The sequence below is a fragment of the Lycorma delicatula genome, chromosome 1, assembly GCF_047948215.1.
Source record: "Lycorma delicatula isolate Av1 chromosome 1, ASM4794821v1, whole genome shotgun sequence".
In the NCBI taxonomy this organism is placed as follows: domain Eukaryota; kingdom Metazoa; phylum Arthropoda; class Insecta; order Hemiptera; family Fulgoridae; genus Lycorma; species Lycorma delicatula.
In genome coordinates this window covers 110,391,180-110,418,964 of record NC_134455.1, presented here as the reverse complement: position 1 = coordinate 110,418,964, position 27,785 = coordinate 110,391,180, and the positions used below count along the sequence as shown (strand labels likewise).

The following is a 27,785-nucleotide window of genomic DNA, read 5'->3' as shown; positions in this document are numbered from 1 at the left end:
AATAATAAATTTACATCTGCAAAAACGTTTCAAGTTTTATATCCTAAAGATGGATTTTTAAACGAAAATAAAAAAAAAATTGGATTTTTGAATTTTTCTTAACTGTAGGAATAAGCCCTCATTGAGAGGTTTTCAACGATATATCATAACTGGTACTTATTTTCACTGGATCTAGACTTATAGCCCAATAAAATTTTAATTAATGAAATATTTGGCTCTTATAAGGGGAAGGCACAAGGCGAGAATCCGACTTATTCCTTTTGTTTTTAACTTTTTTTTTTTTAATGTAAAAATATTGATTTATTAATAATTACTAACTTGTGATTGTAAAACGACTTTTACAATAAATAATAATTCAATATTAACAGAAAAAACATGAAAAAATGTAATAAAAAATATATTTAATTTAATAGGCGTACAAGGAAGTCATGTGATGCCCACAATAGATTTTTAATTTACCGACTTTCGAAGAAAAGTACAGTATTACTTCGATCGCACGGTTTGACTGGGGGATGAAAATGTATTTTCTTACGTTTTGAGGTATGAGGAGTACGAAAATCCCATTCACTTAAAACCGGTTTTCCTTATATATAACATGTCGTGAGCGATAAATAATAATCAACGCCAGGAAAAAGCTACGGAAGATAAATTGGTGAAAATTTGTGTACACGTTCTTCTTACAGTGTAAGTGCACACTAAAAAAAGAATACTTTGAAATTCCGAGTTTAAAATGGTAAAATGAATTTTTAGAATTTTTTTTTAATCCGGTTATTTTTTTTAATTTCTCGGTAACAAATAAAGATATCAACTTGATTTTTTGTGAGTGTAATATTCATGTAAATATCTGAAAACCAATATTTAGATTTTTTAAATTCCGAGTTAACATGGGAAACATTAAATTTGATTGTTTTTTTGTTTTTTAATTTCTCTGTAACAAACGATAACAACTTGATTTTTGGTGGATGTAACATTCATGACTATCTAAAAACCAATTGTTAAGTTGTTTGCAATTCGACTTTGAAAGATGTGAAGAAAAGTTAAAAAATTTTCAAATAATAATTGCAAATTTTCCCCATTTCCGGCTGTACTAAACGAGATATTTACTCGATCTGGACTTGCAAATACTCTTTAGATAAATATATATAAAAAATATTATCCGGGGTTTTTAATTTTAATATTTTAAAGAGTTAAAAAAAAAGTTTTTTAAATTTTTATTCTAGCTCACAGCTTCACTAAATTTTATTTCTAACATACTTTTTTTTTTTACAGCACACATCTAGCTTCTAGTACATTTCTATCAGCTTCTTTTTTTGAGCCTCCCGGACCACCGTTAAGGGTATTTATTACTTCAGAAGTTGAGATGAAATGAAATGGCAGTTTTGAAAATGGCATGCCTGACTGAGATTCGAACGCGGAACTTCCGAATAAAAGGCCGAGACGCTACCAGTCCCGCCACAGAGACCGGCAGAGAATTAACAGTAGATTATGAATATATGTTGCGTTACAAATTTAATTTTTTATATATAAATTTTTTTTTTTTTTTGTTTAGGATCATTTGTTTAAAAGCAATTTTTTCGTAGATTTTACCCACAGAGTAAGAAATCCCTTAAAATCAAAATTGTTTTTATTCGAAATTTGGGAATATTTGATTCTTAAATCTTATATTAGAAATCATCATAATCAATAAAAAAAGAACCCTTGATATATGAGCTTCCAAATATAAAGAAAAATTCGGAAAACCTATTTTAGGTTTTTTGACCTAACTTTATAAAACTAATTTTGTTGAATAAAAGTCTTTTTAAAACGGAAAAATTGTGCAAGAACATATAATGACTTTTTAAAGCAATTTTATTTTACAATTTCGTAGAAGTTTTTATTTCACAATTTTTTAGAATTTTTAACTAATTTACGTACTACTTTTTGACCAGCATAGCCGGCAATGACATACAATATTTTGCCAAAATTTTTTTTTTACATCTCTGCAGAATATTTTCGTAGAGTTTAATGAAAATACAATTAAAGAACTAGTATAAATTTGAGCATGATTAATTTAATAATTCGAATTAAGTTATTCAAAATTTCATAATATACATATTCATATAGAGTACTAAAATAATAATTTCACAATCCATCGGTAAACTGTAAAAGCAACAGAAAAATTCATTATACCTATATAAAAATATAATTATACTTTTAATTTATTATAATAAAAAATCCGTTCTGAAGAAGTAGAGATAATCTCTGCGAAAAAATCAACGGAGATAAAAAAAAGAAAATCATAAGTAAAAATAGTTTTTTAATTTAACAAGTTACGTGTAATGCTATATTTGGATTCTGATTTTAAGGTTGTTAACTGATTAAAAATAATAAATTTACTATTTTAGTTTAGAAAGTTACATAAAAGAGTTAATTATTACAAAAAATAAAAAAATCATCCTTTGCATATTACTAAAACTATGCAATATAGAAAAATCTAGTTTTATTTAATGTAAATTAATATAATATACATTCAGAATACTTTTCACTACATTAAGAATTTATCGAGTATTTTTACAAAAGAAAAAAACAAAGAATACTAACACATTAGTTTTAAAAACAATAATTACGATAGCAGTTTTTCTCAATAAAATCGACAAAAAGGGAAAAAACAATGAAAAAAAAAGTATTTCACGTGATATTATAAAATAAATCAATTTTTTTCCACTAACTTTCATATTTTAAAAATAATTAAATATTTAAAATATTTTCTTATCTTTAGTTAATTATAAGTAATTAAAATTTATCGGCAGGATATATTATAAAACAATTTGTGATTTCCAGGTAATTTATGTAGTACAAAAGATAAAATACCTATTTAAAAAAATTAACACAATTACAGTAAGAAAATTTAAACACCAATCCAATTATGTATTTAAAACTGATGTAAAATCGATAAAAATGGGTTTTATTTTAATTTTAAATTTGTCAACTATTACTTACTTTATTCAACGCTAAAGACGTTCCTCTTTATTTACTACAAGTAAAAGATTTCCAAGATTGGGAACAAAAGTTGGGTAAAAAATTCGAAAATGGGTATCACTTCAATTTATAGTCACTATTACTATTTACAGTAAATGGATATCACTTTTCTTTTTTTTCTCCCTACAACCCTGCACTGGATCAACAGTTAAGCATGGCTCAGCGCAGGGGCATATCCTTGTAACTCAAACTAGGGTCGCCGGTTGGATCTCTTCTTTTGATTTTTGCCCATTCTAGCGAGGATACACAATTTTTGGCTTCCCGCTACCGATTCCGGTCTTTTCTATGCCCATTCTAGTGAGGATACACCACGAGTGGCTTCCCTCCAACCGGTTCGGGTGTTTCATTTCCCAGTAATCACCACCGTTCACAGCGATCTAACGAGATCTAGGAAGGAAAGGGGATCCAGAGTCACCCCACCACCGCCGCCGCTCATCCAAATAAGCCCAGACGAACGGCGACTCCATGAGCTATCCTTCACCCCTGACATCCATATCCTTGCATTACAAAATGCCGAAAATAAACCCGGCGATCTTCTCAAAACACCGTCTGTCCAATAGCATCTTGGTAACTATGTTCTCAACGTTCAGTGGGCAATCAATCTCTCTATCTCCTGCCTTTCGGCTATCCATCTGATTCAAGATCATTAAGGAATGACACAAAGTTGTCAATGCTGTGTTAGGGAAATGATAGCAAGAAAAGACTGTCACCCCATCCAGATCCGCTCAAACGAATCCGCTGCCCGCTCCATTGTTGACAACTGGAATTCCCGATACTGGGAATCCGATCGCCGCATCCCCACGACGATCTAGCAACCACACTGGTCCGAAGGCCATGGCTATGTTTGGTTCCGACACCAGTTGGACGTCCACGCCTCGCTGATGTACGTTTCCATGCTAGATCCATAGCCCTCCGGCTACGATCTGCGTTGAACAGCATTATCTTCATTGCAGAGAAACGGGCGACTCCGATAAGATGGTAACATCAGTATTCCGATTTATGGCGACCTTCCAACAAATACATCCTATCTCCAACATAACCTCCTGCTCCTGCCTGTGCTCATCTATAAGAATTTCATTTCCGGGCAGAGCATTCTTCAATCTTGTGGCCGTCCAACCCACAAATGGCACACCTCCTCGGGTTGGTGCATTGGGCCGTTTATGTCCCTCTTCTCCACAGTTGAAGCAAAGGGCAGACCTATCCGGACCCTGAAAGGAGGAGGACATGTGTCCCAGACCTCAACATCGGAAGTACCTATCTTCCGGGTCACGCATACCGGCTCGAGAATGAACCGACAATGGAGTAAATAGATATCACTTCAATTTATATTCACTATTATTATGTACAGTAAAAATATGCTTTATATTTTATATAGGATATATATATTTATATTCTAGGAAGGATTCGGAAACCAGAGTTTACCTGATAAACACGAAAAAGTGTTTTTTTTTTAATGTGTTGTCACTACACAGGAAAATTTTCAAAATAATTATACCGGACCTAGATCAAGAATATGGTCTGACTAATATCCATAGAAACTAAACTGGGAAAAACGTTTCCATTAATCAACGTTAAGGGAACGCATTTATGTGAAAAAGGACGCAGTTGTGAAACCGGACAATCCATTGAGGAGCCCCACCTAGAAAATAATTTAAAGTTCTCTCCCATCAGCAAGTTAACTCCAATAATTCTACAAAGATCAGATGTTTTTTTTTATTGGAGGAAAAGTAATTTTTTCTTCAGTAAAAATTTAATTAATTTAGGTACTTCCACAAGCCAGAAAATTTTGGATCAGTCACGGTTTTCCTTTAAATCATCTTATGGGTTTACGAAAGGAAAAAATAAGGTTTTCTTAAAGAATTCTTGAAAGGTTTCAATGAAAGTTGAGCCAGTTCTAAAGTAGCATTTAACATCTGGAAGTCTCAGTATTAGTTTGAGCTGATTAATACAAAATCGTTAACCAACAATGTGCTACTCCCGTAGAATTGTGGATTGGATGGCTACATTGTGTCACGGTGTTTTGAAATATACATCTATGAATGAGGTGAATGTCTCTTATTTAAGGTTGTCTTTGTGGCAGGTAGTCTGGTTTTAATTACGCAACTTTTTCCTTATCTATGATTCCTTCTTTCTCGGTGTTGTTATGTGAGTTTTATCTAATTAATTTTTTGGTACTTATCATTTTCTACTTACTGGATGTAGCTACAGATATAAAAGCATGAAAATAAAACGAAAAATTAAGGTTAAGGTGTTTAACAGGTAAAGCCGGGGATTCGTTGTAATACATGCATAGGTATATAAAAGCAAAGTTATGTAAAAGGGTAACTTAAAAAAACATATAAATAAATAAAATGATTTTAGATATATACATAACACGCGTATATACTGACTGTGGAGGAGTAGTAGGAGGAGGAGGAGGAGGAGGAGAGAGAGAGAGAGAAGGTTTGAGAGACTGATTGGTAATATATTACACAAATGACGAGACATAGAAAGTACACCTAACTGCAATTAATTGAACATAATTGTGCACTAACAGCAAACAAAAAAAAAAAAATTCAAAAAAAACCTTTCATAATTATCTTTTAGTAAATTCCATTAACTAACTATTCTTACATTATAGTATATTCTAAATTAAACGTAAGTGTATAAAAAAAATAAATATTTATCCTACTTTTAATTTCAAAATACATTTAAAAAAAAATTTTAAATAAAAAGACCAGTTTAAAAAAACATAAATAAATAAAACAAAAAAAAATAATTAAATAATAACAATAATAAAAATAAAGATATGTTACTTTAAAACTCAACCGTTCTACTGATAAAATAAAATAAATATGAGCATTAAATTAAAATTCATAGTAAAATTAACGTTCTTTAAATTATTTCTAATTTGTTTTAATAAAGCAAATAAAAAAATAAAAAACAGATAGTTAAATGATAACATTAAGAGGTTGTTAAACAAAGTAAGTTAATTGCTGAAAAATTACGTAAATGAAAATTTCGTAAACATTAAGCAACTCCATAAAAAAATTATTTGAAATATAAATCACACTACTGCATTCTTATTATACAGAGTGTTTCGAAAATGGTGGGCTGGCTATATTTTTTCGGATTCTTCCTGTAAAACTAAAAAAAAAATATCCTTAGGAAAAATGGCAATTTCTCCTTCGTTCTCCCCCGTCCGCCATTTTGTTATTTTTATATAAAAATCTATATCTCAAGTTCGGAAAGACGAATCACACTAATATTTGGTAAGTATCTTGGTAATAAAGTTTCAAAATTAGAAAAAAATCACGACTTAAATACCTTTGCAAATTACAAGATGGCGGCCATGTTTATTTTTCAATCCGTTATATCTGCATAAATATAAGTTTTAACAAAATGTATGTTTACTAAAAATATTAAGCCTTTTATTTTGAACAAAATGGCATTTTATTTTTGAAAATCTGTTAAAAAATAGCAGAAAATTGATTTAATTATGTGTCTTTTTTCACGTCCTCCACTTTACGTTCAGTTCTATGAAATATTAATCTTTTTATTTATTGTTAACTCTAGTATTGTAAATTAGTATCAAATTATGTAATAATTTTCTCACGATAATAGACCTAACAATTATGACAAAATTACAACATCAATTTTCTCCTATAAATCGACAATTTGTAAACCGATTTTCAAAAATGAAATTATATTTTGTTCAAAATAAAAGGCTTAATAGTTTATTATTAAGATAAAATTTACATTTTGATAAAACTAATATTTATGCAGATATAACGGAATGAGGAATAAAAATGGCCGCAATTTTGAAATTTGCGAAGGTGTTTGAGTTCGCATTCTTTGCTAATTTTTAAACTTTGTTACCAAGACGCTTATCAAATATTAATGTGATTCGCCTATCTGAACTTGACATATAAATTATTATATAAAAATAACAATATGGCGGACAGTGGGAGAACGAAGGAGAAATTGTCATTTTTCCTAAGGATATTTTTTGTATAGTTTTACAAGTAGAATCCCAGAAAGTATAGCCGTTCCACCATTCTAGAAACACCCTGAATATAAATACATCTTTCTTTTTATATTTAGCCTCCGGAACCAGCGAAAGTAATTACTTCTGAGAATGAATGAGGATGATGTGTTTGAATGTAGTTTTTTTGTACAGTCTCAGATCGGCCGTTACTGAGATGTGTGATTAATTGAAATCCAACCACCAAAGAACACGGTATTCACGTAATAATATTCAAATACGTATGAAAGTAACTGCCTTTACTAGGATTTGAACCTTAAACTTCGAAATCAGCTAATTTGCAATGACGAGTTCATTTTAATATAAATATACTCGTATTAGATGTAAATTGTTTTTACAAGAGTATATCTAGCTAATTAATATTTTAATATTGTCCGTGAAGTTAAAATTACTGATATTTTAATTAGAGATTATTAATTAAAAAAGGATTGGGAAAAAATTTATAGAATTTCATCGTTTTCATATACACGAGGATGAAATATTCTCCAGGAGGGCAATTCTGGCAGATCGGTTTATATAATTTACCTGCGGGTGAAGATCACGTGCTCTTCCCCTTCCACTGCTTAAGGTTTCTCTTCGTTCCCCCAACATCACGGTAATAATGTAATACAGTACTCAATTATTCCTATTCTCTTTATAGGCCAGCGTTTCTTCAACCCGTCTTACATATTTATTAGCAAAATATTTACTGTATTATTCTGGTGCGCTTAAGAAGTTACTATCTCTCATTTGAAACATTTTATTTTACATAAAATATTTCCCTAATTTTCCCACATGTTCAAAAATGTGGAAATGTTACGACGGAAATGTTACGTAGCGGCGGAGGCCGTCTCTGTGATGCACAAGCTTAGGATGGCTTAGAAGGATTACGGGCTGTCGGCCCGTCATTTGTACATGGTGTACCGAGGTGTCTTCGCTAGTATGGCCTCTTATTCTGTGTCCGTTTGAGCGCATAGGTTGGACAGAAATTGAGCACTTATTCAGAATTTAAGGAGCGCCCAGCGCAGAGCATTAATAGTATGCCCTGGTGTTTTTAAAACAACCTCATACGAGGCTACCACCGTATTGGGAAAGGCTCTCCCAATCAATTTAGTGGTGAAAGTTCGGGCGGCCATGTGGAAGTTGCGAAGAGGCAGGGAGGCCGAGGTATTTGAAATGCGAAATGTATTTGAACTCAGGCCACCCTGGAACTTAGAGTTCAAGGGGAAAATTGGCCACTCATAAACGGCGAGTCAATGTAGCGTGAGCCGCATTGTCGGACCGTGTGGGTGTTCCTTGATACCGTTGCTTTGTTCAACCGGCATCAATAGTTTATTTAAGGGAAAGATTCCTACCTCACTGTTGTGGGAAGCTACCCGAGAGTTATGGCTGGCCATCAGCCAATTAAAGCTCCAAGCGCTTTAATATTGGTGGACAGGTACTTGCTGGCATTCAGCGACCTAGGCGAATTGCTGTCTTGACTTGATAAATTTAATTTATTGAATGTCAAATATTTTTTGGTATTTTAGTATATATGACAAGTGAACGGTGGGACACGAAGCAAGTGTTGTGTGGCAGCATGTTTAGTTGGTTAGCTCTAGGAGCTAGTTAGGACAGTGGTCGCTAAACTGAATCGAGGCTCAGTAGCCGCTTGTGGGACAAACATTCGATCTTATGCTTTAGGGCGACCGATTTGGGGGGGGGGGGGGGTGGCGAGAGAAATGCCATGCAAATCAAAATCAAATCAAATGTTACGACTAAATTTAAATATGGACTTTAAACCTGAAAAATTCGTAAAACTTAACAAAAAATCTAAATAGATTATAATCTGAAAGTTAGTATCACCTGAAATCAATTATAATAAAATATATTAAAAGTCTTCACCTGATAAATGTGTCTATTTTCGTCATTGTCATTTTCTTGTAAGTTCACTAGAATGCTTGTAAGTAGTCATCCCACAATCCTTCTTCATGAAAATCTTCTACTTGAAGGTTTTCTGCGTTTCTAACGCATATCCACCAGTCATCTAATGTTACACGGTTTATGGCTTTTTCTAATAACGATTTTTCGTCATTTAATTGAAATGTACTGTTTATTACTGCAATCTTACCTTTTATCTGCACCCTAATTAGCAAGAATTCCGATTTTCCAGATCTAGTCAGATCTTTCCATCACAACTTTTCTTCCGTCATTACATTTACGAAAGCGGAACCCTAACTGTCTTATAATTTCCCACGTGGAATACGCATCCCAAAAATTGTTTTTTTTAAATCTTATTTACTGCACGTCGGATACTCTCTATTGTAAAATACTTGAATGGAAAGACGAACTATGTCTTTATTAAAATTGTCCAGATCCGTTACCCAGTTTGTATGAGGAATTTTATTCCGAGGCGATTCAAAAGAATGTTCGTCTAATTCGCCTTGGACTGATGCATTCTTATTACCCTCACGACAAACATTTTGTAAAGTATGCACTGATACAGCACCACACTTGATTGCGGTCAATTCCGGCGTTGCATTAAAAACCTCCTTAATAATAATATTAGGTCTGCTATACACAACTTCTTTTAAATAACTATGCACCCTATAAATTATTTTTTAGATTTTTTCCGAAGCCAAAAACTGTTTTCTGCCATTTTGAACAATTAATAAAACTTAAATTTCACAATTAAAAATCAACCACAAAAACTGTATCTCCGACTAAATAAAACCGTAATCTGAACTGTTCGAAATTGTATTATAAAACAAAAGTTGCGTGTACGGTAACAAATATAAATCAACAACGTCTTGAAATAAAAAACGTAAACTTTTTAAAATACCAATTAAACTTAATATACAGGCAATTTTATACCAGTTTTTTAATTAACAAATATTTGCCTCTGCACATGCTGTTACTCAATAACAATACAAAACGAAATGAAGTAGTTCGATCGCGAAATATATTGGGAAAAAAAGAAAATGTTTTAGAATGAGATAATCTTTTTGTGCACGTAAAATATCTTGAAGCAGGGTTACTGAAAAATCGGATTTCAATATTTGTGATTTAGTTATTTACTGAAAATTCTACATTTGTGTGCGGGTTTGTTAGATTCCTGATGTGCAGTTAATGATGGATGTGGTAATGTACTGGCCATACGCGCTCCGCGCTGCTGCAGAATACGACTTTGTGTGAGGCGGCAAATGAGGGATTCTCATGACAGTCACTCGCAATATGATTTCAAATCTATAATAGTTTGGATAACATCTAAATGATACAAAATTTTAATTATGGATGAGCATTTTCTTAATGAATCCGGAATCTCACTATAAGCAATTCTTTGTTAGGCCAATTTTCAGAAAAGAAAAAAAACAATTTTTTGTAGCACAAATTATGTGCTACAAAAATTATGTTGTTATTCACAAAATATATAAAAGTAAAAACGTTCAATGCAAAAACTGATTTACGGAAGGATTTTAGACGATAAAGTTAAAGGAATATCTTAGGATGTGCTGCGCTGTATGAACAATTCTAAAAGTTTCCCGAGTCTTTGATATGTATTGTTTGACAGGGGCGGATGTATATATAGAAATTTCCTTTCTTATCCGTTAGCTGTAAAAAAAAAAAATTCAATTTGGTAGTGAGATACTTATCGGGTAAATACAGAAATCCAGATTTCAATCAAAATACAAAAAATATGAACGCTAACCATAATCTAAATTGAAATATTAGTTATTTAGAATGATATATACCGGGGGTGGACCCGTCCTCTATTTCATGAATTTTTTTTTGAAATCTGGTCTCTCAGCACAATTTAAAAAACGGTTATACCGTAAAAATTAATCTCATACAAACATTTAATAAATCAATTGAAAAAAAATATATTTAAACATCCCTTTCGGCACGCCGGAAGGCGGAGGTAGATTTCACCGGTACTAAGTAGGGAATAAAAAAGATTTCCACCTTAAAGTTAAGAAAAACTTCAAATTTATTCAATAGGATAATGGTTGCACGTGGTTCCATACATTTAGCTTACGACAAGCCCCATCTTACAATTTCAGCAACATTTTGGTCATCCCTTGCCGTAAGGGTTAGTCATATAAAAAATTGTTTCATACAAAATTTTAAGGTAATGTTTAGAGGACTAACGAACGACCAATTTAAACTGATTCGATACTTGCCTATTATGGGAGGTATGATTTTTTTTTGTCTTCAGAACCCCATTTTTTCCATCCCCTGAATCAATGGTGAGATATCAAAAAACTTTACTTTGATAAGTTTTAGGCCCTTATCTAAAGAATAGTAATAACTTTAAACGAATTCGATATTTTACTTAATAAGAAAGTTATAGCGATATTTTGTTTTTTCGAACCCCCCTCCACATTTCCACCCTAATGGTCCGATTTTTCCCATTAATGAACACGACCGAGATTTTGGGTCGTTATATTTCATGTAACAGTTTGAAAGTGATTAGCGCAAAATTACGGCAGTAATCGTGAACACAAAAAGGTGAAAAAAAATATATATATACATTTTTGAACTGACGGTGGTTTTGGAGTCTGGGGGATGTGAACCGCGAAGATATCTCGAAATTTTTCGGAGGACGAATCATGGTAATGTCCATTACAATAGGTAGGTTTCTTATGAAATCTACCTAAAAACTACTTCCCCTCCCCTAACTGAGCTGTTTTTGAGATTTACTCTCGGAGGTTGCACAAAATATAGTTTTAATTTTTCATGTTCAAAATTTAAGAAACAATTTTAATGTAGAAAAATTACAGGAAAATAAATTTAGTGGGTAAAATTAATAAAATAAAATCCGATTAATATTTTATAAGAAAAAGTTTCGTATTTATGACCGAGAATCCTTCTCGGGTAACTTATAAGAAATGTCGATTAAATCCAGCTGGTACATCGATATTTACAGTTTATTTAATTCTTAAATATAATCAATAATTGTTACTCATGTATATGAGAAAGAAGCCAACACATGTATCAAAAAAATAAAATTAACAGATCTATGTTTTGATAAACGAGTTACATGAACTTCATAATGTTCACTTAAATAATGTACAGTTAAATACGTATAGTAGTAACGTGTATGTTAACTCCACATGGCATAAATGGTTTCGTGTTTCTCTAAAGAAGTAACTAATGTATACCAAGGATCTGATTGGCTTCCATCCAATCTAATGACATAAATTTTTAACCACAGATTATCAGTGGTTATAATGACTTGCTTTCACAATAAAATTGTCATTTTAAATTAAAACATTCTCACGCAAGACATATTTCGTTAAAATAAACTAATAAATTATTTAAACATCATTTTAACTTCTGGTATTCAGTTAATTTACTTTAAATTTTAAAAGAAAAACAAAAAATAAAAACAAATCGAAATCCGATCTTAAAAAGTAAACAATTTACACTAAAATCTTACATATCTGCATACTCTTGAATAACTATCACAATATATTATTTGTGGTTGTAGACATTTGAGATCAAACCCCTTCAATTTCCATATTTATTTGTATACGTTGCTTAGATCGGGAGATATGCAGCATTAAATACAAAAGTGACCTTTTCTTTTAAAATGGAATATTTCAGTTCAGAAAAATCATAGAGAAACATACGAAAAAATAAATTGAAACTTTTAAACAATTTTGTTGCAGTTTACTGAAAAAATTTCGTTTCTTTTTATTAAATTTATTTAATTTAGGACTGTTTTAATATCTAGTTGTGCACCCCTTTCCTTTTGATTGCAATCGACTGAATCAAAAATGTCAAAAATGCCCAAAATCCAAAACTAATTGGATTTAGGATTTTTTCTTAACTGCAGTAATAAGTCCTCATTGTGAGCTTTTCAATATCATAAGTGGTACTTATTTTCATTAGTTCCAGAGTTATAGCCTAATGAAATATTTTAATCTATAAGGGGAAAGCACAATTGTTCGAATCAGACCATCTCCTTTATAAGTCTTTTTGTATTTTTTTTTTAAATTTTTGGGTTAAATTAAATATATTGCTTTATTAATAATTATTAACCCGTGATTGTATAAAAAGTTTTACAATAAATAAATATTCAATAACAACAATAAAAAAAGAAAAAATCAGAAATTATTAATGAAATAAATTTTATGTACTTTTTAAAATCTGGATATGTAATTTAATAGGCATTATTGCATACGTGTATATCTAGCAGAGTTGGTGAAACATCTGATTACTTAATATTGATTGAAAATTATAATTTAGAATAGTATTATTTTTGGATTTTCTAATTTAATTTTGTTTAATTATACTGGAATTTCTGTTTAATTTTATCTAATTAAAGTTAACTACAGAGTGACTGAAAAATATATCCCCACAAGAACGACATATACAGTGCATACATGAACGATCATTAATAAATTGCAAAAAATTCTTATCTTTCAGTTCATTACTTCTTCGATATTGCCGGACAATATTCTCCCTAAATCGGAGTTGACCATCAATTCGTTTATTTGTTTTTTGTTGCCAATCATTTAATCGCTCTTTGATTTGATATAATTCTGATCTTAATTTATGCATACGTTCCCTAGTTTTCGCATTTTCTCTCTCAATATATTCATCATCCTCTCTTAATCTTTTTATTCTTTCCTCAGTCTTCTTCTCTCATCGAGTAAAGTTCTATTGCAGTACTCGTTCGAAGCACTTCATCGTCCTATTTAATTCATCAGTAACATAAACGGAAAATGATGTTAAAAGTTAATTATTTACAGTTAATGTATTCCAATTGTAATAACGTTAACTGTATAAAGTGTATATTTGATTTAGTACTAATTATTAACCTCTGATTGTAAAAAAGTTTTTACGATAAATTAGAATTCAGTGTTATTAATGAAATAAAATTTTATGTACTTTTTCTTTTTTTTTAAATGTGTATATGTAAATTAATATTGGTACAAGGAAATCATGTAGTGTCCACATCAGATTTCTTTTTTGTTAGCGAACACTTCTTTATAAATAGATTTTTCCTAAATGTTTTCCACAGAGTAAGGAAGCCCCTAAAATCAACTGTTATTTTTATTCAAAATTTGGGGATTTTGATGCTTAAATCTTATTTTGGTAATCATGAATTGGCCGGTATAGCCGGGAAGATCATGCAATTCTTGGCCAGGTTTTTTTTAATCTGTGAATTTAATCGATTATTAATTAGGGAATAAAAAAATAATTATTGTAAAAAATAATTATTAAGTATTGTTTAAAAGACTTGTCGATAATTATTTATAAATAACAGTTACGCAAGAACTTATTGTAATTTATCGTTTAATTTTGTAAGAACGGGTTTCTAATTGTTCTTTAACATTTTTCCCCATAAACGTATTTAAACTTATAATTAAATTGGTTAATAATAAATAAAAAAACTTAAAATAAACTTTTAAACACGGATGGTTCCGGGTTTGAATCCCGAATCAGGCAAGGCATTTTTTCACACGCTACCAATTTCCACTTGTTCTAGTTTTTAATGACCGTAACTGTTGATGTTTGCTCTTTCACAAAAAATAAAAAAGACTTGTTTTTAATTTAAAAAAAAATTATTGTAAGGAAATATACAGAAATATTAAAGCTAAATATTAAATTAAAATTGAATGAATCTACTTTAATCACTTTAATTGAATCTATTCAATTAAAGTGATCATAGGGACAAGAATATATGTCATTATTTTTCATTTAAATAATAAGAAATGGACAAAAATAGTTTACTTAGTCCGCTTAGATTATTATGAAGTCACGTATCAGAAACAATAGTTACCACCTACATATCATCTAAAATTTTCAGTAGGTTTAAAAGAAAAGAAAATATTCCGACAGAATATCCACATAAAATTGTTAATTATATGTATTACAAAATCTATGCAAAAATATAAATAACAGTTATAGACATCCTACACAAATCATTTTTTAAATTTTAACTTCGTTTCAATTTACATACAAGCCTATTTAAAATTTTAATTCATTTAAGTACAGCTTTCCTTCGTTGAAAATTAAAAGAATTTGAAAGAAATGTTTTTTTCTTTTTTTAGAAACTCCCTATTTTCGTCAGGTACACCTTTTTCCTGATGGACTCCTTTTTTATAATTAGAAATTTCACATAGTTTTTGATTTCAAGTATAATTGTTACAATAAAGTTTAAGAAACTTAAAAAATTTCGATCATAATGATCAGTAATTAATATATCTACAAAATAAACTAATAATCGCAGAATAATAGTTTTTTTAAATTAATTCTAAATTTGATCCTGGCAAGGGCCTGGAACAATAAAATCAGAAACACGTAAATTAACGTAATTTTCCGAAAGCTAGTGGAGTGTAAAAGACGCGGTTCCGTTGGTTAGGCAAATTACAAATTTTTGACATCAGTTACACCATGAATCCCCAGGATTTTTTATTTTGGGAATACGGCAAGGATGTTTCCGTTTCTCCTTACCGTTTCACTGGACATTCTCACGCGGTATCTATACCACGTCAACACAACAATAATTTTATAATTCAACGGCTAATTGCGAATAAAATTAAACTGGTGTGATATCGTACGGTGTAACTATTACCATAGTAATAGACCATAGTAATATTACCATAGACTGTGGAGCTAAGCTTTATGTCATGATTACTGTAGAAGAATTCTTCCTCTGTCTGGTCAGTTGAATATATGCTAAGTGTAAGACAATATCTAAATCTATATATGGTGTCTGTATAGTTGTATTAAATGAACGTGTCATCAATTCCGTTAGTAGAAGGCGAAACTCATTAGCAACCAACTCGCAATTACTAGAAAAGAGTTCGTGCAGGTCAGTGACACGACTCATTTCAAGACACTATCTATAAAACTGTAACGAAGCATAGGACGACTGGTATGTAATTGAAAAGAAAAAAATTAAATTACTACAATTTGTCCAGCGAATAACAATACGGGACAAATTTAGTATTTCCAGAAATTATTTCATTTTTTTTTTCTTAAATAGGTTCCCTGAGATATGATTTTCAAAAGACCTAAACAACCCTCATCTAAGATAGGTTGAAAAATGCCCCTATTATCAATAAAATCATCAGCTTAACAGTTTTCAATACTTAAAATCTGACTTCTGTAGGGGACAAATTTACCTGCTGCTAGATAATAACGTATCTGTGTCTTTCCAAATAACTTAATTTATCTCTTAAACTGGGATAAATATTCAGTAAAATGATTTTAAGATAACATTACTGTTATCTTAAATATTATCATATTACAAATCATATTACATTACATTACATCCAAATCGAAATGGATAAAACGTCCATTTATTATTCCACTAGAAAAAAGGCGGTCTAACGGCCCGCCGTAAAAATGTAACTTAGTTTATGTTTCAATATACATGGTTTTGTTAAATGTTTTTGCCAACTGTAACTAAATAACTTCATGAATTTAGCATACTAACAACAAAAACGTTTACAACGAAAGGTTCAAAATCCTGAACATTTTTAGCTGTATTTTGAGTTGTGATTTTTTAACACAGTTCTAACCCCAATTTTTTCCGTTTTTACCCCCAAAACACAAATGTAATGTTAAATAATAATAAGCAAGATATTATTTAATAGGTAAGTAAGAATGCATCACTATCGATTGAAGCAAAGTAGAAAGAGGTTAATACCTGATATTAAAACAAAAAATAAATAAACATCCCGTTTTACTCCCCTTTATAAAAAATAAACTAAAACAATTATTTTTTATTATAAATGATTGAAATAAAATAAATTAACATAATTTTATAATGTTTCCTGTATGTTACGTCAAAACTGAAATGAATATTGCGGTGGTTAAAAGGGTTTTGAAGGGTTATCTATGTAGACCTTTGATAACTCATTCCACCTATAAAAATTGTACAGATAAGCTGAATAATATTTTAATATATATAGAAAAAAAAATTTAACCAATAATACATTAAGGATATAACAGCAAAAGCAGATAAAAGATTCCAACTAATACCGACCCGATTTATAGTTTCCTCCGTTAATTAAGTGAAAGATATTTTTTGTCAATACTTAACGTTTAATTTATTTGTTATTAAAATTTAATACTCAGATAAAAAAAGTTTTATTTTTACTCGCAATATATACGTAACTAGTAAATTACACTAAATGACGAATAAGGATAGTAATTATGCAGGCTATGTTGGATAAATACAAAAAAATTAAATAAAAAAATCGATAAAGTTGCTGATTTACTAACCAATAGGCTTCTAAATCCTTCACTGTAACTTGATCGATTTGAATTGATTGATAAAACTTGATCCAAGTTTCGACTGCTGCTAAAGTGGTGTATATATTAATATGAAGCTTAAGTTAAGTAGTGATTAAAATTCTGCCAGCTATCTATATATTTTTTCTTCAGATCTTATAAACGTATTATTTTAAGAAAATAATTAAGTTGATAAAACATGGTATACTTAGAAGGACGTATTGACCAATAAAATCGATTGAAGATCTGATACAATAATCCACAGAGTGTCATGTTATTGATATTCCCAAACAAGTTATCTTTTACATATATACAGACACACGAATAACTCTACCCCTATTAAAAAAAATATATAATTTAAATAATACTCAATAATAAATAAATAAAAAAATTAAATCTTTTAAATACAGAAACAAAAAAAAATTTAAATCACAAAAAACCATTCAAACATCTCTTAGCACATCGTTCATTATATATATATATATATATATATATATACATAAATTTACTTTCTTTTTGGATAAGCAAACTTAATTTCATGTTCGGTAATTTATGTATACGTAAAGTCAAAAGAATAAATACACACCTAGTTCGTGAATATCTGTGTACACGTGCGCTTGTTCTATATTATATATGCAAAAACATAAAAGTAATTCACAGGATATTCTTAAGTGGATTTTTTCAAATAACTTTTTTTCTTTTTGGAACTATTCCAAACGTTAACACATGTAAACGAAGATCAATTTTCTAAACTTTTTAAATACATTTTTTAACTGTAACCATATTTATTAAAAAAAATGACGTAAGTTACGTAGCAAGCGGTTAAAAATTAGATTAAATAATTGCTTCATCTCCATCAAGGATACCGGCTTAATTAATATGACGTAACACATACCATTTAAAGCGCTTTATAAAAATAATATTTAATAAATATTTTTACTTTTTATTTTTTGCATTAATAAACTACAGTGTAAGTGAATTTACATTCAATATAAATAAAAATTAAAATAAATAGAGTATAATTTCTATTAACAAAAATAGTTTAAATAAAACTCTAAATTTGAGTATTGATTGAGCCGAATCCAATTTAGGAGTTTTTTTTTCGAATATCGGCTTCCGAATGCAACTGATTATTTAAAACATCAACAAGTAGTTTTTTAGGACACACTAGATATGGTGTCATTAACAATCTTAAAAAACTAGACTTATTGGTTTTAAGAGTTGTATTTCAGATTATGTAGTTTCTATCTAAAAATGGAAAATGCACTGAAAGCTACTTTATGAATTTGAAAACGCATTGAATAATAATAATTAGTCTAAAGTTCAAAAACGTTATAAAAATAGAACAGTATCAATTTTGCAAGCAGTGGTGGGTGCATAATGGCAAAATAAAACAGCGAAACAACATGAAGAGATTTTTTAGGAGTTAATGAAGCCCAATTTTATAGGGTATTCGTCCCTATAAAAAAGGGGATGAACATTTTAAGAGTTTAAAAGGTATTTATTGTACTGTAGAAATTATAAGTCTAACGATCAGAATTTTTAGATTTTTTCTAGAATCTATAAATTGAAGTAAAAAAGATCTATAAATTGATCTAAAAATTGAAGTAATTGGATTAACTTTCTTTCCAGTACAATAACGTTTAACAACGATATTAAATATGGTTCCAAACAAAATCATTAATCTATATTAAAATTTATATCAGGTACATCCCACTTACTTAATTAACTTAGGCTAATTCCATCATTAATACTTAATACAACTTTCTGCAGTAAATGCCCGCATTTTTAAAAAAAAAAACTTATCCTATTAAACCTTTTTTTTTTACCTCCAGGACCACTTGGAGTATTAAGTACTACTTGAGAGGATGAGATGAATGAGAACTTTTTTTGTAGAGTGTGAAAATGCCATGCCTGACCGGGATTCAAACCCGGGACCTCCAGATGAAAGGCCGAGACGCTACCAATCACGCCACAGAGGCCGATATCCTATCATAACCTAACTTAATCTAAACTATCGTAGTTGAAGCGTAAATTGTTTTGTTATTATCCGGTGGACAGAAAGCGTGGATATCTTCTAGTATCTGGATGAACAAGTCGTTTCCTTGATGGCGGCTTCTCCAAAGGTCTTCACAGAGGTGAGTAGAGGAGATCTCAGCCCGTACCCCTTTGACGTTTAATATTTTTCCTGTTTAGACTCCGGAAATTACCGTTCAGGTATAACTTCAGAGGATGATATGTATGAGTGTAAATGAAGTGTAGTCTTATACAGTTTCAGTTCGACCATTCCTGAAATGTATGGTTAATTGAAACCCAACCCCCAAAGAACACCGGTATCCACGATCTAGTATTCAAATCCGTATAAAAGTAACTGCCTTTACTAGAACTTAAACGCCGGAACTATTGAATTCCAAATCAGCTGATTTGGGAAGACTCGTTTACCACTAGACCAACCCGGTGGGTTCACGCTTATTTCTGCGTTTAACTAATGCCCCTATAATCTCTATTGTTTACATATGGGCCCCGGAAACAGGATCCACAAAAGTTTCACTATTTGACAGAGTGGTAGTAAGTTTAACTCACTCCAGTAATTCGAGGAACATTAGAATACGATTTCCATTAAACTGACATTATTGTTGTTCCTGACAGTATTGATGCCACAATACAACTTCTAGCGTTTATGCAGTTTGGTTCGAAACGGTGTATAGAAAACACTGTTCCTCATAACAGGAAGTCTGATTCTGTTATCTTAACGAAACAGTCAACAACAAATTGCAATCGATTAGTTTTGATTTAAATAATTTTAATCGTAATATATAACAATATTGTTTATAACATACTACTAGAAACAAAAGTGCACAAATTATAGTTTCAACATAAAATTTGAACTTTTAAGAAATGAAAGCGTCTACTGCAGAAAACTCAGAAGGTTTTGTTACTACAATGATTTACAATGTTTTGAAATCATCACTGATGATTTCTACCAAATTCTAAACAAGATAATCTTGAATACTAGGCAAATGTTGAACAATTGCTTCAAAAACAGGGTTTCTCTCTCACTCCTGAATAAGTCTGAATTATGTAGAACGTAGTTATTTCTTCTGAATAGAATTCAGAATTTTTCTATTCAAATTGAATCATATTTATAAGTAGATCTTACAGGACCACATGATGGATGTTCCCCTCGGTATGGTCTTAAAGTTTCTAAGTATTTCGTAAAAATTCTTAAAAAAAGAAAATCAGAAAATTCACCATGCCCTCCTTTTGTAGTTTTAATAACATGTTTTTCTTGGATATCAATACGTAATAAATCTTTCAGGACTAAAGAAATTGAATTTTTCAATGTAAAATTATCCGCTTTTGATTGCGTACCTAAACTGGATTAATATTAAAGAATTATCATCTTAATGGAAAAAGTTAGATTTATGAATTGCTGGGCTTTTTTAGTGCGGTTTTTTACTGGAGACTGAACACTGGAGAACAGAATAAAAAAGATTTAAACCTTCGAATTGAATGTGAAGACGATATTTTAATAAAGGTCTTTAGACACAACACTTTACAAATAATGCAGTTTTAAAAACTAAGAGTCATAATGAAGCCGAAAGTTTTAGAATAGTGATGAAAATTAATTTGGAATATTTCAGCAACTTGATACGACATCCTGGATGCAATAAATTACGATAACTGACAATTTCAGATCTGTTTAATCTGGAATCAGGAAAATACGTCACGATAACAAAGATGACAGTCAATATCCGGTAAAGGATACCACCAGAATGGCTGTTTTCACACTTACCGACACGGTATCAGCGTAGTGTCGGCAAGATGTCGAGATCGAAAAAATTAACTTAAACTTATGAATGTTTTTCACACTCGCTGACATGTCGGCAGGCTGACGGTCTCCCGTCGTCGTTGATACTGTATCGTCTCAGTTCTTTGTTTTCTTTAATTTTTCGAATAAGTTACAATATGTGCCTTCTAAATATCGAACATTAATGATTGGGTGAACCCAGTATTTTCTGTCAATTTTATTACGTATCTTACGCCTTAAATGTAATAAATACAGCAATTATAGTCGTCTGTTTAATTTACTCATCTTAAAATAAATAACATTTATTTTTAAAAAAAAATTGAGGAATAAATCACAAGGTAAAAATCACTGAAACCGGTAGACAACTAAGTTAAAACTTATGGTAAAAAACGGCTGCTGGCTACAGTAGTCGACTCAAACATACTGTACAGAGCGTCAGTGTGGGACGCTGTATTTAAGATCACCAGGGGTAAGGGCATGTTGGAAAGAATACGGAGAAGGATGGCTCTTCGCGTAACATCAGCGTATCGTACAGTATCTTACGAGGCGGCAATGGTCCTTGCCGGAATTCCTTCTCTCAAGTTGCTTGCCAAGGTGAGAAGGGAGATGGAAGAAGGCGTGGAGCGTATTTTAGCCAGAGTCTGTTTGCGAGCTGGCAAAGAATGTGGGAGGGTAGTCTTAAAGGGAGCTGGACTAGGCGTCTGATACCTGTTGTGAAGGATTGGATGAACAAAAGGGTGGGAGAGCTTGAATTCTATCATACTCAATTCTTCACGGGGCACAGGTGTTTCAAAGCATATCTTCCTAAAATACGATAAAGGAACACCCCTGCCTGTGTTTATTGCGCGGCGGTGGCAGATTCTGCTGAATACACTATCTTTGAGCGTTCGAGGTGGGAACCAGAAAGAAGGAAGTTAGTGGCGGAGGTAGACCTCTTAGATCCCGAAAATATCTGCACGTTTATGTTCAGAGGTGAAGAGTCGTGGATTGCTGTCGCTACCAATATTAGAACGGTGTTTATGCAGAAAACAAGAGAGGAGGGTTTGGTGAATCAAAATTGCAGCGTGCTCTTTGTGTGGTCAGTATCTTCGTTAGTTCGGAGTGGTAACTACTAATTTAGGCTGTATATACTTTTATTTAATACTGTTGTGTACTCGTATTACTTAGGCGCTGTTGCGTGCTGTGTGTTTGCTTTGTTTTGTCAGTTGCTCCTTTATCATTGTGTCGGTGCGTACCCCTCATTAATTTAGGTCGTAAAAATTCTGTAACTAGGAAAGAAAGCTAGAGAAGAGTGCTCGATAAAAAAAAATTGTGCGTACTCTTAGTGTGGTTACTGTCTTTGTTTGATAATTTAATTTATTCTGCGTAAACTTTGTATTTAATATTATGTATTATGTGCGTGTGTAGTTAATTAAATGTTGTTGCGCATTTTGTTGGAACGGGCGAACTCGTTAGAAGGCCTGTGCACCGTAAAGTAATACCATGCAGCGTAGGATTTACTCCAACAAAAGGGAGATGGTTTTAGTCGGTATTCTGCTGGTGGCGGTTGGATGAGACCACCAGTAGAAGCCCGACACTCCGTGCGTAAATGCATTTTCACCTCCTTCCCGAAAAAAAAGTTAAAACTTGTAATGTGAAAATACTCTTGTCGATGTCGGTACTGAATCGTATCGGCGTCGGTGTCGTGTCGGTAAATGTGAAAATAGCCAATGACAGATTAACACTAATATTATGGGTACTCTTCCTAAAGTAAACGAAACCCCTTTTCTTTTAACATCTGTAAAACTCCGGAGGATTTCTATTTCACTTCTCAGGATCCAAATGAAATTTCTCATTTCCTTTGTTCGCGTTGAACCTGGTTAACGGTTGTATGTTACAGGACAAAATATGTTTCACAATTTTATAGTACAATCTTCTCTTAATCTCGTAGAATAATCTTTGCTCAGTTTTCTTCATAATCCAGGTTGTTCGCCAAACGTCTACCTCTTAAGTTCATAAAACTGTAGATTCCTTTATTAAGTACAAAGTTAACGTTATAATATAGAGTATTCAGAGCACGAACATGCCTGCCTGGCTTTCGCTACAGTCAGTTATTAGTTAACAATAACTTTATAACGCTGTAGCTGTCGCATTTTAGAGCCGCATATTTAGTTTATAGGTTAATGTCACCACTTTCTTTCTACACAAAAGTACAATGATTAGTCGCATAGGTGAAGAAGAAATGAAGACAACAGTCGATATCTAGAAAGCATTCTTTAGTGTCTCATTTGAAAAACGAATTAACAGTAGTTGAAGCACAAGTACCAAAAAAAATTCTCAAAAAAAAAAAAATATTGGTCAACTACTGAATCATACAACTTGTAATTATTTTTTTTTTTTGTGGGAGGAGAAATTATTTTTTCCGAAGAATGTATTGCATACCAGTCTTAAAACGCATAGAATATTGTTGAGCAATAACGATAAAAAAGACAAAGTGCGGATCATACCATTAATTTATACAGTTTTCTTCAGGCTGGGAGAAGTAGATATGCGTGACAAGAAATATTCATTCTATTAATAATATTATAAACACGATACAAAGAATGAATGAAGAATACATTAAAAACACAGATTATATTTGAAGATAAAGAATAATAAATAAATATTTATAAATATAATTACAAAAACGATGTACTCACCTTCCATAACATACACAATGCTGCCGACATCGCCTTCTTTAATTATTAAACTACCAGCTGCATACTCCACCGGAAACATACAATCGACGATCTCCCTTATCTGAGTTATTTCTAGATTCTTCATGAAATCGTTGTCTAAAATAGCAGCTTTTATCAATTCCCTCGATCTGAAAAATAAAATTATGTATTTAGTTTCATATCTGATAAAACTCGTCATAAATATATTTACGATACAAGAATCAATTGCATTCCCATAAAATTACATAAATTATAATAATTTTATTTTTGCCAAATAGAGAACTTTTTTTACTATTTGTCTTCAATCTTCATACTACTGAACATTTATAATTCTCCTTTAATTATTATCAAAGGGTTTTTTTAAAATTAAACTAGTACTTCAACCGTTTATTCAAAAATTACATTTTTGTCCCTAACTCCCGTCGCATCTTCTTTATTAAATAACCATTAAGCAAAAGCTGACAACAAAGTTGAAATACTTTCTTTGGCATTGGTTATTTATTCTCATACAGTGGAAAAATAATCATGTATGAAAATAAACTAAAAAACTAAAAATGTTTTAAAAAATTCAAAAAATCGATATCTTTAAACATTGATCGGCTCCCCCATTTTCAATATTGTCCTCAAAGTATTTTTTTTGTCTAGAATAAAAAGATAGCTTTTTTCGATTTTGGGGATGGAGGAGAATTTGGGAAAAATTTTTTTAAAAAACTGGTAAGATAAGCATGAACGCATGTACTGAGTTTAATATAAAATGGAATTATGGTTGCTAAATTTTTAGAAAATTGACCCTAAAAAAATCTACCCCTCTCCCTGGGGATATTGACCCCAACCTTTACCAACAAATTTTTCCATATACACGATTCTCAGTACAAATTTTCATAAAAATCCGTTCATCCAGTCAAATATTATTAAGCTTCAAACACGTCACCCCACACGTACATAAGTACGAGCATTACCTCCCACCACTATTTTGTTTTTTGACTGATTACTGTACTTTTCTTCTTGTAGCAGTTCTAGAGTTAAGATCCCAGAAAAGTGAAAAGTAGAGATGATGTTTTCTTTCTTGCAGTTTAAGAAACAGAAGAGAATGAAATAAACCACTTACTATTTTATTAATTACGCATTACTCCACAACAAATTTATCGAATTTTAATTTTGCCATAACCAAATTTTTTTGTAGAAAATATTGGTGACATGACATGAATCACAAATCACACCAAAAATGATGTATTTATCACCTTAAAAATAACAAGCATAACATGCCAGTCATATTTTTTACAAAATGAAGATTAAAATGGTTTCATGTTACATTTATGAATGAGACACATATACGGTTACATATCCATATGCTAGTCTACCGAAAATCACGTGGTATCACTTTTTTCCATCAAAGGTGAAAGCGAACAATAGACACAATTACACTCAGGGTAAGTAATACTGAGGTTCGTAACAGCTATAAGAAAGACTAAGATTTGAAAATGTAAAGCAACAAATAAAATGTAATACTTTCTATAGTGCAACAATGCATTATATATATTACAATTCAGCAAAGCATTCTGACTGGAATAAGCTGTTCTAACTAGGGAAGTTACATTCTTTTTCACATTTTTTTTTTTTTTTAAATTAAGAAATGAGTGAGTAAAATAATTCATTAATTGCAATAAAATACCGAAATTTGAAATTATTTTTTTCATTTTTTAAAGTCTAAATCGAAAAATGAGATATGTAGTATTACATCCTCTTCGTTGCAAATTTAAAGTGGTTTGAATACTATCATTTTTTATCATAAAATACTCGTATTTTTAATTTTAAAAAAAATTTTTTTTTAATTTTAATTTTAAATTTTTTTAAAAAAATACTCGTCCCTTTAATTTTTACTTCCTTGTACGAAGTAAAGAAAGTATTGTGATTATGAATAATTTCGGTTTTCAGATTACGACGGAAATATTCATTTTGATCATCTCCGAATCCATTTTGACTCGTTTCGGCGTGATGACTTTATGTATCATCTCGCATAACTCAAAAACGATTGGTCGTAGAATGTTGAAAGTTTGGAATTAGGACTGGTGTAACATCTACACCTCCCCCTTAATTTATTTTTGAAGTGCCCTTCAAAAGTAGTTTTAGATGATGGCACCCCTTGGAGCTGAGCTTATGCTTAGTCGCGGATCCGGCTCCAAGGGGCGGGGAAATCGAAAGAGAAAAAAAGCCCCGTATTACACTCAGAAAATGAGTCAACTTTTTTAGAATCATATCAAGAAACAATACAGTTATATTATTTGCTGGTGTTTTGCTATATATACAAATTTAAATCAAATTAAATTAAAAAAATATAGTAATATACAAAATATTACCTATACATGGAGGTGATTAAAATTTCAAAAAAAAATGATAATTTTGGTGTTAGTATTGTCCGATACATTATGAATGCAACACAACATATCTTACGAATTCCCATTCACTTTTAGGGGATGAAGCAAATGATATGCAAAAAGATAATAGAATGATTCAAACTGCGGCTGTCGCTATCGTGGTACCAAGCATCAAGATCGACTGCGCCGCCTGTAGCTAATTTTTTATATTGTATTCTTAGATTATTTTTCTGTTTTTTTTTTAACAAAAAATGTTAATTTCATTTTGAAAGGTATATGTTAATTATTTTTTTTATAAATATATACGTATTAGCAGAATATATAACAATTAATAAATAAATAAAATAAAAACATATTATTGATTAAAAAGCCAGTTGATCAAAAACAATAAGATTATCGTACTTTAAAATAATACAACTGAAACTGGGAACTACTACTGCAGAAAAATGTCATTACTATAACAAGAATGCAGTTTTAGTGCAACGAGAAGGCAATTTCTTAATAGTAAATACAGGTAGTAATGACAATCTTTGGTCTCCTATTTACCTTTACAAGGAAAGTTGTTTACATAGCTATTTAGATAGATTAAACTGCAACTATATACCATGTAATGTATACTACGTTATCTTTCATCACAATAAAAAGAAGAGGAGGAAAGTGAGAGGAAGTGAAGTGGAAAAATAAGAAATAGATATATGTCAGTTTGGTATCTATTTTCTTATTTATGAAATAATGGTATCTATGTACTGTCAACGTTATTTTTCTCATTTAACCTTCCATCATTGCTATAACTTATCGTCTATCGTAAATTATTCTGAAAAAAATTGCTTACATATAAATAAATTCACAGAACTTAATTAAAATCGAATGAATCGATTTTAATAAAATTTATAACATCATAAATAATTTATTTACATCAATTTTTTTATAAAGATCAGATCCGTTTAATAAAAAATAAAAATAAAATTAAATATTTTACTAGCTTTATAAATGATTTTAAGAAAACTTTTTTTTTTCTTTTTAATTCTAAACTGAAAATCAAATAACCTTTTTGGTAGATTTCATTTGAAAGCTATCTACTGTAATGGGTACCATGATTCGACTTCCGGAAATTCGCGACATATCTTCACGTTTCACATCATCCAGACCCCAAAACCACCGTCAGTTCAAACGTTTATATATATATTTCGCGTTCTTGTTGACACGATAGTTGCCGTAATTTTGCGCCAATCATTTTCAAATTGATACATAAAATATAACGAACCAAAATCTCGGTCGAGTTTGTTAATGGAAAGAATCGGACCATGGGAGTGGGAATGGGGTTTTTTTCGAAAAAAAAATTTGCTATAACTTTCTTATAAGTAAAATATTCAATTCGTTTAATGTCCCTACTATTCTTTGCATAAGAACCTAAAACTTATATAAGTAAAGTTTTTTGATACCACCAACCATTGGCCAAGAGGGTGGAAAAAATGGGGTTTCGAAGACAAAATAATCATACCTCCCTTAACAGGTACAGTATCGAGTCGCTTTAAAATGGTATTTAGTCCTCTATACATTAACTAAAACTTGTCTGAAAAAATTTTTGATATGACTAATAACGTCTAATAACACCGCAGATGCACCTAAACACCTGTACGAGTTGGATT

General features: G+C 30.9%; 1 protein-coding gene across 1 annotated transcript in view; it reads right to left on the bottom strand.

The window, feature by feature from the left end:
* The window catches only part of for (cGMP-dependent protein kinase for), a 617,480-nt gene that overhangs the window by 412,020 nt on the left and 177,675 nt on the right, over nt 1-27,785 (bottom strand). Inside the window, exon 2 of the mRNA XM_075359091.1 lies at nt 23,744-23,910. Within this exon, the coding sequence (XP_075215206.1) occupies nt 23,744-23,910 (167 nt within the window). The remainder of the gene's footprint in view (nt 1-23,743; nt 23,911-27,785) is intronic.